This window comes from Aricia agestis, chromosome 2, assembly GCF_905147365.1.
Source record: "Aricia agestis chromosome 2, ilAriAges1.1, whole genome shotgun sequence".
NCBI lineage: Eukaryota > Metazoa > Arthropoda > Insecta > Lepidoptera > Lycaenidae > Aricia > Aricia agestis.
In genome coordinates, this window is record NC_056407.1 from 16,491,228 (window position 1) to 16,505,152 (window position 13,925).

Below are 13,925 nucleotides of genomic sequence, written 5' to 3' on the forward strand. Positions count from 1 at the left end.
AGCTGTCCCAGTGAACTTCGTGTCACTTTAAAACCTTCCCTGGATTTCTACGAATATTTTAAGACTAAAATCAGTCCAATCCGTTCAGCCGTTTTCGAGTTTTAGCGCGACTAACACATTTGAAAATCCATTTTTATACATATATAAGAAGAAGACTAGCTGTCCCGGTGAACTTCGTGTCACTTTAAAACCTTCCCTGGACTTCTAAGAATATTTTAAGACTAAAATCAGTCCAATCCGTTCAGCCGTTTTCGAGGCTTAGCGCGACTAACACATTTGAAAATCCATTTTTATATATAAGATAAGATATATATATATAAATTTTTTAAAGTACTTACTTACGTCTTATATTGTAATTAATTGTTTACAATGTTATAAATAAAATTATTATGAATGTCTAAAAGTTTCATTTCGACAAAATTATGCCTTTGTTCATGTCTCATTTTGTGCGAAAATTCGTACGCTTCGCGACAATGAAGCTCTAGATCAGCTGATAACGCCGCGGATTATCTGCCGGTCAGCGGGCAGCAGGTAGCAGTACATCAGATTACAGCGGACAGTTAGTAACTGTACAGTGACCCACAATTCGGCAGCACGCGCGAAATGCTGACGTGATCTCGGATTTGGGAGTGCAGTCACATGATGATGCACAGTCGCGAGGGGCGGGGCTTACTCCCGTGATGCGCACGCGCCGCCCGCAATGATAAACATCATCATCATCGTCTGTCTTCATTGTATCTATGTGCGCAATATAAATATTGGTTTTTATGCTTTAACTAAATAAATTTTATAATTATTAGGTAGATACTGAATATGTGGAACAGTTTTAAACTTTAGTTTTTATAGATGGCTAGGCGGATGGACACCATATTATGGTAGCCACCAGACTAGCTACCCTAATAATATACTAATACTATCTTTAAGACTTCCTCGACGAGACGAAATCACAAAGATGAATGCGTGATATAATCCTACTAATATTATAAAGGCGAAAGTTTGTTTGGATGTATAGATGTATGGATGTGTGGATGTGTGGATGTGTGAATGTGTGGATGTGTGGATGTATGGATGTTTGTTTCTCTTTCACGCAAAAACTACTGAACGGATTTTAAACTTTACAATAATATAGCTTATACATCAGAATAACACATAGGCTACAATTTTAACCGACTTTCAAAATGGGGGAGGTTTTATGTTTGTTTTCTTATGTTCAACGATTACTCCGCCGTTTGTTAACCGATTTTCAAAATTTTTCTTTTTGTATATAGGGTATCATCCCAATTTGGTATTATATTTACAAAAGTGGTGATCTGATGAAGGATCCATAAGTAATCGAGGGAACTCCTCAAAATTTATAGGGAAACGTGAAAAGTATTCTAAGCATATGCTACCAACAAGTAAGATTTTGCACCGAGGTATACCTGGTATACCGTGGTTCAGAAGGTGCTGAGAGAACTCCTGATTCTTTATAGATACAAGTTTGGGAGTTTCGGCGTTGTTTTAAGAACGGAAAGCATATGCTACTATGCAAATTACATTCATCATCATCATCATCACTACCATATTATACCATGCATCGTCCCATGATTGTGAGCCTGTTATTGGTACTTTTCATAGTCTTTTAGATCGAGACTCGAGTTTGTCAAGCGATAATTTAAAAAAATATATACTTAAAAAGTTATAAACCTGAAGAGTATGTTTGCTTGAACGCGCTTATCTCAGGAACTACAGATCAAATTTAAAAACTTATTTCTAACTTCAGTGTTACATAGCTCATTTATCGAGTAAGGCTATAGGCTATATTATTATCACCCTACGACTAATACGACCGAAGAAACTCAGGAAAATGTGGGAAAAACGGGGGAAAAGGCCTATCACACGAACTACTGGAGCAATTTTTATGGCAATATTTGGCACATAATATTATGTGCATATATAGAGTAGACCACGTGAAGAAAGTATAGCTATTTTTCATGGGAAAATGTACGGTTTCTGTAAAATTCCTAATTTACGCGGGCGAAGCCGCGCGGGACATCTAGTTATGTAATATAAGTAACTTAAAATAGTCTATCGAAGCCGCTCTATAGATTTATTATTCTCATAGCAGGTGATCGACCCCGTGCGAAGTCGAAGATTGCAGTGACAGCACACGACCGCCGACCACGCGACACGACAGATCGCACAACATCGCCGACGACGTGCCTAGACTCCAGCACCATGTTGTGGGCTGTAAACACCACAAGCAATGCTTTCCAAACCTTTGAGTTTAATAGTTTTAGTAGGTAAACCTACTAATAATTATGTGTAGAATTTTTAGTAACTGCAGTCGAAGTGTAGAATAGATATTTTTTTCTTAAGGTAGTAAAACGACTTCTTAATTGATCGACATTTTTAGATCGATTTTAAATAAAAAAAGACACGAGGGAATCGAGAACCATACTAATTACTCTTTTTTACTTATTACTAGCTGTCCCGGCAAACGTTTCTTTGCCATATAAAATATTTCGCCCGTGTTGTTTTATTGAGGTGACTAAATAAGTATGTCATCATGGCAACGTCCATCGCTATCCCGTCGCACAAACAATGGTCGCCGTCAGTCTCGAGTTATAATAATTTACTATTATTTATTCAACAATTCCGAATCGAGACAATCATTGACATGGCGATACAAAATGCAAAAGACACTGTTGGCGGTCCCCCGACACACCTTGACAACAATTATGGACTAAAATATCACTTTACACTTAGAAATTATTTAAACTTAAAGTCAGTAAAATATAATATTATTTCATTACTTTTTAAAGTTGTTTGGCGGGTTTTTTTTTATTTCTTAATTTATTTCTCTAATATTTATTTGCAATATTCGAGCAAAGCTTAACTAACCGGTATTTAAGTTTTATACTAGCTATTTCACCGAGCTTTGCTCGGTATTCGATGAAAATTACATTTTCTAAAAATGATTCCTAGCTAGATCGATTTATCGCCCCGAGCAAACGAGCAATTCTTGTATATATTTATACAAGAATTGCTCGTTTAAAGATATAAGATAAAGTAATCGAATGACCGTGTGATAGAGTTTGAGAGTCGCTAGTCAAATACATTCCATAACTTTCAGCCGTAAATCACGCGGAGTCCGGCACTGCCCTTTCATATTTAGGACTAAAAGTAATGGAGTCGTTACATTTTTTTTATTTTGCTAGGATCAGAATATCTTTAGACCATAGATAAGTATCAGAAACATTTTAGACTAAAGAGCGTTAACATTTAACTGTCTCCCAATCAGATTGTAGAATCACAATAATAAGTTCAATGGTAGATTATATTTATATACAGTGTGTAACAAAAACTAGTGATAATACTTTAGGGTGTGTACGTGTTCCTTGTAGAGAGTTTACTGTGAAAGTAGCAGCTCTGAAAGACGAACATTTTTTTTATTTTTTGTATGGGCAAGGGCCTGAGCGTCACGAGTTTCCCCATACATCTTCAGCCACATCTTTAGTCACCCACCGGCAACTTTAGGTGAGTCAAGCGCGTTTCTTCCCCATCGCTTACCGCGACAATTCTCGGAAAGTGCAGCAATAAACAACATGCAAATGCATCTCGGTTTGTCTTCGCGATAAAAATGATATATCTCAGTATCTAACATCAGCGATAGCGTGCGCGTGCGCAGCATTAGAAGTGCGCTGTTAGCGGAGTCAACAACCGGCGCAGCCTTAAAGAAGGTCACACATCTTTTGGCTGCAGCTCAGGTCGATCAACTTTGGCATGGGCAATAGGCATCTAGCAGAAAATATATTGTCTAGTCCGTAAAAGTGGTAGCCGTTGGGCAGACCGCAGAACAGTAATTGTTATAGACGCACAGAATTTCTTTAATTGTGGTCGCAGAGGTTGAATCTGGTTGAAAGCACAAGACGGTATACATGATGGGATGGCAATTTACGAAATGTATGATTTTTTTATGAATTCAGTTGGATTTCAGTTTCAGAATTTAGTATTACAAAATTGTTTAGGTACCTACACTCGGTGCCTCTAGGAGTGGGACTGGCACTAGACATAGCGAATCGAAATAGATTCCAGGTGGATCTTCGACCTTTATATTAAGATGGATACTATAATTGGATTTCGGTACTATCTGGGTATCGATAAGGCAGTTTCGTCTATATGTACGTGTCTGCTACTACATAAATTGATGATCTTTACGAACAAGTAACCTCTGGGTGCCCCCGTATTACGCGGTCTGGGATCGGCATGCGGCTGTCAAATACCTACCAGCACTCGGCATTCATCCCACGTGCCCATTGCTTAGCTTAAATTATAATACGGAGTATACTTCACATAATCCTTACTGTATGTAAGTGTAGGTACTTTGTAGTAGATAGTAGAGATGTCGATAGTTCGTGGCAACTTTTGTTTTCTACAGAAATGAAAGACGTTGAGAATGGCGATACCAAGTCTAGACCAGCATATTCTACTGTTTTAAAAGTTTTTAATATTTCTTATTAATTACCTAGTTTAGTAGTTATGTCTATTTAATTGTGGTATATAGTTACGTCAGATGTTTTAGCGGTTGGCTAAAAATAGCCTGGGCGTCGAGTTGGCTAGCTACAAGGTGGGGCGAGGAGGGCATTTGGCCTGGCGAGCGGCAAAAATCAGGGGCGGCAAAATTTACTTATTCTTATCTTCCAACATAGCCATTTGCCATCCACTACCGAAGTTAATTAGCCTTCCAACATAGCCATTGACCCGAGTTACCTTCCACCCACTTCAGGTTGAATGGTGGAAATATTTATAACCTACGTATTTTCAAAAGTGGCCCATGACTTCTATTAAGTATGGTTTTCTGTATGTAAAGGGCGGCGAAAATGATCTTTGCCCAGAGTGGATAAATAGCTAGATCCATTGGAACATTAGGCACAGACACTATATTACCTTTGTCGTGTACGCACTGAAGCTAGAATTTTTTTTAGGGATTAGTCACAATGACATGCCAAAGCAGCTTTTTCTGTTAAAAAAATAAAATGTCAAATGTCAAATCGCGTCCTCTGCTCATTGATGTCATCAGTCATGTGTCAAATCTGAAATCTCAAACATTTTTATTTACTTGTGTAAAGTTGTATTTTCTTATTAAACTTATCAAAATAGTGCAATTAGGATAAATATCGTGTTATAAAGAATGGCAGAAGAAGAAACATATTGCCGTTTGTGCGCGGAACCAACTCCTATCAACCAACTTATAAGTCCTGACGAAGACGTCGCTATAAACTCTAAAATATCTACTAAATTGTCCTGGATAAACATCGATATATCCTCAAAAAACAGTCTCCCTAAAACTATATGCTTCTCATGCTTCGATTTATTAGAGAGAACGTGGTCCTTTCTACAAAACGCTCGAGATGCACAAGAAAAACTGTCGAGTATATTTATCAAAAAACCAAGCAAAGATAACTCAAATCGAACGAGAAGAAGTCACACGAGTAATTCCAACACGAACATTCCTGGCAAACCTGTCGACAGTGATTGGGAAGAGTTCCAAGAGCTAAAGGTTGAAGTTAAAGTGGAGAAAGTCGACACCGACGGTAACGCACCTGTTTGCTCACGGAAATTAAAAAAAAGTTCACCATTATCTGTTAAATCTGAGGACGACTCCGACGAGTTCAATCCCAACAACTTCGTCAGCGACTCCGATTCTCACGACTCCTCCGACAGCGATGTACCCCTAGAAGTAACCGCAAAGAAGAAGAAATCTCGTAAGAAAACTGTTAACGAAGAATTAGTAATGCTAGAAGATATAAAGTCTGAGATTCCATTAGAAATACTAGCATCAAATATCACATGGGAAAACCAACCATGCCAGTGTGCAAAGTGTGACGCCCAATGTGAGAACATCACAATTCTGCAGCTACACTCCCAGCAAATACATGACCAATGCTGCAGCTTCAAATGTTTGGAGTGCAGCTATGTAATAAAGACCTTCAAGGCCTTCATCCGTCACATGAGAACTCACAACAATGCCCTGAGACACTGCTGCGAATATTGCAACAAATTGTTCATACTGACATCAGAACTTCGACAGCATCGGAGCAAACTTCATTCTGGAGCATTAAAAATGAAATGTAAAAAGTGTGGATTGAAATTTGATAGCGTAGAGGATCTAAAGGCTCATAAGCTCATATACGGCAGCAGCGGGAGAAGAAATAATAAGGCCAAACCCCTGAGCGAATTGGATTTAAAGTGCCGGGACTGCGACAAGGTATTCAAGTCCAAGAGCAACCTCCAGCAGCACAAGCAGGTGCACACCGCACGCACCAGGAACTTCTCATGCCACGTCTGCGGGAAGATGTTCTTCACCAAGGGCACGCTGGGGAGCCACATACTGACCCACAATGATGCTAAGCCCTTCAAATGTGACTACTGTCCCCTGGCTTTCCGAGCCCGAGGTAATCTCATGTCCCACATCAGCTTACATTCAGGTACTAAACCATTTGTTTGCGAACAGTGCGGCAAGAGCTTCCGAGTTAAACGTCACCTGAAATCTCACTCCATAGTTCATACGGACCTGATGCCTTACACATGCGAGTATTGCAACAAGTCATTCCGCTTCAAAACTAGACTGAATCTCCATCTAAGACAGCACACAGGAGCCAAGCCCTACAAGTGTGTGTACTGCCATAGAGACTTTACAAATGGCTCCAACTACAAAAAGCATATGAAGAGAAGACACAACATTGACACCTCAAAACAAAAGTTTGATAATATTGTGCCAGATAAGGAGGAGCCCGACATCAAAGTCAGCATTCAGTCCACCTATCCAGAGTAGTATCTAACTTATATTTGTACTGTTTATTTTGGGAAATTAACCAATAAAACTATTAATGATTATTAAATTATGAGAGTATATCAGCCGCTGACTATCATGACTGCAATGAAAATTATATCATAAATATTTAAGATAATTTTAGCATTAAAAAATATTATGTGTTCTAAAATAATAAGTTACTGATTTTCCACATTCTTATGGAGTATTACGTAAGAGTTGTGAAATACTTTTAAGTTAAGACTGATTGCTATTAGATAAGTTTCACCTGGAATTCTATGTAATAGGTACATATATTTTATCAGTATCAACTTGAGATTATTATTTTATAAAATTATGAATGTGTGGATTTGTAAATAGATGTAAAAATGCTTAGGTCAAAGTCAAGTTTAAAAGTAAAATAAAATTTGTTCCAGGTAGAACTTTAACATTGTAAATATTGAATATTATTTTGTAACATGAAATGTTAATAAAAATGATATTGTGTAGTCCATGCCTGGCTAATTCATTTTGCTGCCCATCCATTAAGTATTATAAGAACTAAGAAGATCATGTGGCACGGCCGTAGCTAGAGTGGGGCAATGCCCTACCTTAAAAACACAATGCCATACCATAAAAATATCAAAACCCTAGAAAATCAATCAATTATGTCAATTTTTTAACTTCTGCCCTACCGGTAACCAATGCTACCCTACCTTAAATCTGACTCTAGCTACAGCCCTGTCATGTGGTCACATATAGTAACACATTGTAACACTAATTTCATAAAATATATCCTTTTCCGAGTACAACAAATTTCTTTTTACAATGAAATAGAAACTAAATAAGACTGGTAAAATGCAGAATACTTAGTGTGTGATTATTTTATTACTTAGTGACAATGGGCAATGGAATACAGCAGGAATAGATTAATTAAAATATTCTAAAGATGATTATCATTACCAACCAACTTCCAAAAAACGAGGAGGTTATATGTTCGGCTGTGGATATGTTTTTTTTTAACTTTAGAAACATCAGCAGGCTTAGCATAACAACAGTAAAGTAGAAATGGGAAAGAATCGACATACAGACAGATTGTGCTTGTGAGGTCACGGAATGGGTCAAGCGGAAGACCGGCGTTGGTTACCTGCTGGGTATGCCAACACTGCCGAGCTTGGTCCAATTTGCGGCTAATGTGATCATTTAATATTTATAAGTATTATGATAATTCAACAATTTTGTAATTTTTTATTTTTATTTGTTTCTTTTTTATTATGTATTTTATAGTTTTAGCTGCAAATAAACGTTTATTCTATTCTATTTTATTGACAAAATGGCGGATTCCATTGTCTAAATGACACTTTCAACTTTGTCTATTCTTCCGTAGAAAGAAACCGTTTCTATAGTGACTATGCTAAGCCTGCTGATATTATGGTAAGTATAAAATTGTTAATGAAAAGTTTATATAAATGTTATTCATGAAGCCTCAAGCGGCCACATCCGGCCGCAATAACAATAGATAATCTATTGTGTCTCGTTTTTCCACGATCGATGGGTTTGTCAGTTTAGAAATGATCCTAATTCCTACCAACTTGGTAGTACCAAGTACCAACCTCTATTTCCTAACCACTAATATTGCTGTGCCTTGTTAAAATAAATAGCAAATGTGTTGTAGAGTATTAAAATATTTGTTTTGATTAAAAAAACCGCTACAGAAATGCAGTCCGATAGAATAATCAAATGCTTCGGTAATAATAATTCCGCTTGACTGATCTCAGCGTGCGGGGAGTGGAAGTTAATAAAGTCTATTATAGTATAAGTACATAGTTGTTTAGTGGAATAAAAATAATTCTGGATTTTTGGGTACTTAATTGGATAATTAATTCAACTCTCAATTTGTTATGGACCCATAAGGTCCATTTCTTAATAGCCAGACAAATAAGCCATAGTTTCGTAAGTAAACAGTAAGTGTAGATACCATCGTTGAACATAATATCTGGGGGCACGGCCGTGCCCCCGCCAAGCTTTTTAGCAAAGGCACGGCCGTACCATACTTTTCTCGAAGCGATTCGCGGCCATTTCACATCCCCTTTATCTTCGATGTTAACAAAGCTAGGGATTTAGAATTTCGGTCCCTAGGAGCGATATTCTAAATCCCTCAAGTGCGAGTCGGACTGGCGTACATAGGGTTCTGTACCGTAAATTTGTATGGGAGCCCCCCTTAAATAATAAGTTTATTTAATTTTTATTACTTAATAATTATTAACGTTAAAATATAATTGATTATTTTTCCGACCCAAATATCGACCAATAGAATTGCACCATTCGACGTCACGTGGTACAACCTACATGGTATTATACTGATAATTTTTGAAAATTTTCTCTGGTAGTTGCTATACTTATATAAAAAACAAATTCTAATTCTATTGGCCGACATTTGGGACGGAAAAATAATCCCCCGAATACCACACGAGCTTCAAAATTATCTGGCATTTCCCGATAGGTTCGTTGCAAACAAATGAAGGAGTCAAGTTTTTCAGGTTAAAAAATCACGAGCGCGAAGCGCGAGTGATTTTTCCTGAAAAACTTGACGACTTGTATAATTAACAAAGCCTCAAATAAAAAATATTTAAAGGAGATAGAGAATGGGTGCTAAACTAAGTATTTAGCAGTTTTATATTTGTTTTTCTTGTGCTCATTGCCAAGCCACTATAATAATTATAAAATAAAGAAATATATTGATACATTTACGGAATGTTGATTTAAATTACAAAATAAGTTGAAGGCTTGGCTTGAATGTGATCTGAAAACTTTTGACGACAGAAGTATTGAATAGCTATGCAATATTTTGCTTGGCTTCTTTTACAGTTCATGTTTTTGGTGGGATTTCATTTCTTTTTTGAAAGTTTTTTTTTCTTTTCTTTTCAGGTCACGTTTAAATAACTTGCCTGTACTTAGCTTAGCACCCATTCTCTATCTCCTTTAAATATTTTTTATTTGAGGCTTTGTTAATTATACAGGTGGACAACGTAACGTAAATACTTCTGAGTTCTTAGTCGATTATTATAGGTATATTCATTATTCATATATAATTGACTCTTAAGTTTTAATACTTGAAGGTGGTTTTTAGCATTACCATTGAACTTAATATAGCAGCACTGATGTAAGTGTGGGGACACAATATATTGTATATCGATGTGATCATGTGTCGTTATATTATATCGATGTTCGATGCATGTGGTGAACTAACATGTAAAATATTAGTGTGTTCTTGGTGCAGCAACCCGAGTGGTCACTTGCGTAATAAACGTAATCCAGTTAGTAAAAGGATTTTATTTATAAACACTCATTCTAGTTACCCTAACGTAATAATTTAGGGTGTAACATAAGCATCTCGACGTTCCTCGCAGGAAAGGAGCACAAAGTCCTTATTTCATCATCGAGCGTATATCGCAGTACAGAGGGGTTAGTGCGAGTTTTATTCGATCATACGCATCGAGCGCGTAAACGCGAATTTATATGGGATCAAAGCAGTATCCACGTTAGCCAGTAGATGGTGCTGCTTTGATCCCATATAAATTTGCGTTTACGTGCTCGATGCGTATGATCGAATAAAACTCGCACTAACCCCTCTGATTACATTTACTTTTAAACGAAGTAAATTATTGTTTCATTGTTAATGTTGTTAATACTATTTTTTTTTATTAATACCATTTCATTACGTACATTACTAACTCAAAGCCTTTTGTACGTAAAACAAATAAGCAGTCGAAACTCATACGTCTTATAATGTTTTTGGAAAGTTACAAACATTAATTTTTTTTCTTTTGGTTTTTTAATTTAGTATTATATTAAATTATTTTCCAGTTTTTAGGTTTCACTACCCAAAGGATGAAAACAGGACGCTATTATTAATAAGTTTTCGCTATCTGTCCTTCGTCCATCCGTATGTTACCAGGCTGGATCTCGAGAACCGCAATAGCTAGATAGTTGCAATTTTCACAAATTATGTATTTCTGGTGTCGATATGAAAGCTAATAGTCTAATTAAAATTAAATAAATTATTAATGGGGGGGCTCATACAACAAACACGACTATTTTCCCTTTTTTGCTCTATATCCATAATGGTAACAGCAATGTTTATGAAAATTTCAGAAAATTCTCAATTATATTTTAACGTTAATAATTATTAATAAAAATTAAATAAACTTATTATTTAAGGGGGGCTCCCATACAAATTTACGGTACAGAACCCTATGTACGCCAGTCCGACTCGCACTTGGCTGGTTTCATAATTTTTCCTTTCATTGTGAATAAAGACCTATCCCGGTACCAAATTTCAAGGTTCTAATGTCTGCTAGAAGTACCTTAGAATTTTGATGATCTGTCAGTCAGTGAGTGACAAAATGTAGTAAGTAACTTTGACCATCCGTAACTATTAAACTATTTATCGAAATTGCATGTAATTTGGAGGTTAAGCTAGTTTTCATACTTGCTCCTAGGGACCGAAATTCTAAATCCCTAGCTTTGTTAACATCGAAGATAAAGGGGATGTGAAATGGCCGCGAATCGCTTCGAGAAAAGTATGGTACGGCCGTGCCTTTGCTAAAAAGCTTGGCGGGGGCACGGCCGTGCCCCCAGATATTATGTTCAACGATGGTATCTACACTTACTGTTTACTTACGAAACTATGGCTTATTTGTCTGGCTATTAAGACCTTATGGGTCCATAACAAATTGAGAGTTGAATTAATTATCCAATTAAGTACCCAAAAATCCAGAATTATTTTTATTCCACTAAACAACTATGTACTTATACTATAATAGACTTTATTAACTTCCACTCCCTGCACGCTGAGATTGCCAAGCCACTATAATAATTATAAAATAAAGAAATATATTGATACATTTACGGAATGTTGATTTAAACTACAAAATAAGTTGAAGGCTTGGCTTGAATGTGATCTGAAAACTTTTGACGACAGAAGTATTGAATAGCTATGCAATATTTTGCTTGGCTCCTTTTACAGTTCATGTTTTTGGTGGGATTAATATCTTTCTCTAATCACAATATCAAAGTAGACTGAATTGCATAAACGGTGTGAAAATGTTGCAAATATCTCGCTTTATAATTTGCGTCTTATGTCTCATCAATAGGTTTCAATTTTATTTGCACCTACCCACCTCTGGTGTCGTGCTGAAACAATGAACGTTATTCGGAGCAGAAACGACAGCGCGTATCACGTGTCCTATTATGTTCTTTATTCAAAAGTATTGTCATGGCTACCATGAAGGCGCGAAAACGTATAGCGATTATATTCGATTCGCGTGAAAGCCTGGCCTTAAATTGCTTAGTATGATAACATAGAGTCATAGAAGATATTATGGCGTATGCGGTATGCATCAATATAAGTAACTCTACTCATTTACGGCCGTTCCCAATATTTGATCTATCTCTGGTTTTGCCCTACTAGAGATAGAAATAGCTCACAATTGACATAAAATATATGTCTCTAATGTCTAATGTGAGCTATTCCTATCTCTAGTAGGGCAAAACCAGAGATAGATCAAATATTGGGAATGGCCGTAAGAGTTAAAAACACTCATTTCTGTTTTGATGAGAAATGCCCCTGTATCTGAGTTATCACGTACGAACATAGCCTATTTGTACAAAAGATCTATTAATGATCTCTTTCGTCTCCAGATCTTTTAATATTGTGAGTTGCATTACACATTATGTAATATTATATATGCAGTAAGTAAGACACACCGCACACCACCGTAGACTTTGCGAGTCTTTGGTGATGTGCCATGTTTGTGTTTCATATTTTGATCTTAAAGAACAGTTATATTAGGTAATGTCACTAACAAACTGGAATAATAAAGTGTTTATCGCGTCTTTACGGTGTAAAAATAAGATCAAAATATGAAACACAAACATGGCACATCACCAACGACTCAAAGTCTACGGCGCGGCGGCAGTGTCATACATAATGTGTAATGCAAGTTGCAACTCACAATAAGATGTAGGTAGATACCTCATCATTACGAGTTACCGAAAACGTAAGTGACTCTAAAAACGTGATTATTTTGCGGAGCAAATCTTAATTAACTCGTGCGCAAAAAATAGACTCAAGTCTTCACTTTTGTATAATGATTGCAATGACTCGTGTGTTTTTAACGATGACAGGTATTTAATTGTCACTTTCACTACACAGTAAGTAGAAATTCTGCTGATTTTACCTTATGAGATCTAAGGACTAAGGACTATAGGGGGATAGTGAGGAGTTCGTCTTAGTTCGTAGATATATACAGGCTCAGTAGCCTAAATCGCCATCATTTCAACTTGTATGCGGACAAAGTCGCGGGTATAAGCTGGTATAGGTCTCTAATATTTGTGTTCCACGATGTACGTCCATATGTCGCAGCGTGCGAGCGATGGTGCGGCAAAGAACGGCTACACATGAGGTAACTGGGCTGAGATAGATCCTCCTACACCCGAGAAGGATCGAAAATTAAATTTCAGTCGAAAATCAATCCCGCGTTTAAAATTGACAACTTCTACTGCCCAAATCAAGTATAAAACACCGGCCAACCGAACTCGCCCATGAAGGGATCCGCACCAGCAATAAGGTTTATTTGTATGAAATTAAAAGGTTTTTGATTTATTTAAATTATATTTCAGTTGATTTAATGAAAGTTAAATTGAGGTTTACCATTTATGACGTATAAAAAAAACTACTTGCTAGATTTCGTTCAAACCAATTTTCGTTGGTAGTTTTTATAGTAATGTACATCATAAATATTTTTTTGAATTTTCATGCCCCAACTTTAGAAGTTAGAGGGGGGGACACATTTTACCACTTTAGAAGAGTCTCTCTCGCAAACTATTCAGGTTAGAAAAAAATGATATTAGAAACCTCAATCACAGTATAGCAATATTAGTATGTCATATTGTTATACTGTGCCTCAATATGATTTTTTAAGACCTATCCATAGATACCCCACACGCATAGGTTAGACGATTTTTTTGTTTTAGTTGTACATACCTATGGGGACTATTGGGGAATGGGGCCCAAATATTTTTTCCATTTTTGTATCAAAATCTTAATGTGGTTCACAGACTACATCTT

General features: G+C 36.6%; 1 protein-coding gene across 1 annotated transcript; it reads left to right on the forward strand.

Annotated features, from left to right (window-relative positions):
- Window positions 1-5,083: 5,083 nt before the first annotated feature.
- LOC121736261 (zinc finger protein 23-like) lies at window positions 5,084-6,972 on the forward strand. The gene has a single exon (XM_042127348.1). The coding sequence runs from the start codon at window positions 5,174-5,176 to the stop codon at window positions 6,815-6,817; it is 1,644 nt and encodes a 547-aa protein (XP_041983282.1). The 5' UTR covers window positions 5,084-5,173; the 3' UTR covers window positions 6,818-6,972.
- The last annotated feature ends 6,953 nt before the right edge of the window (window positions 6,973-13,925 follow it).

Coding starts and splice junctions, on each gene's coding strand:
- LOC121736261 (XM_042127348.1), top strand. CDS start 5,174: ATGGCAGAAGAAGAAACATATTGCCGTTTGTGCGCGGAACCAACTCCT.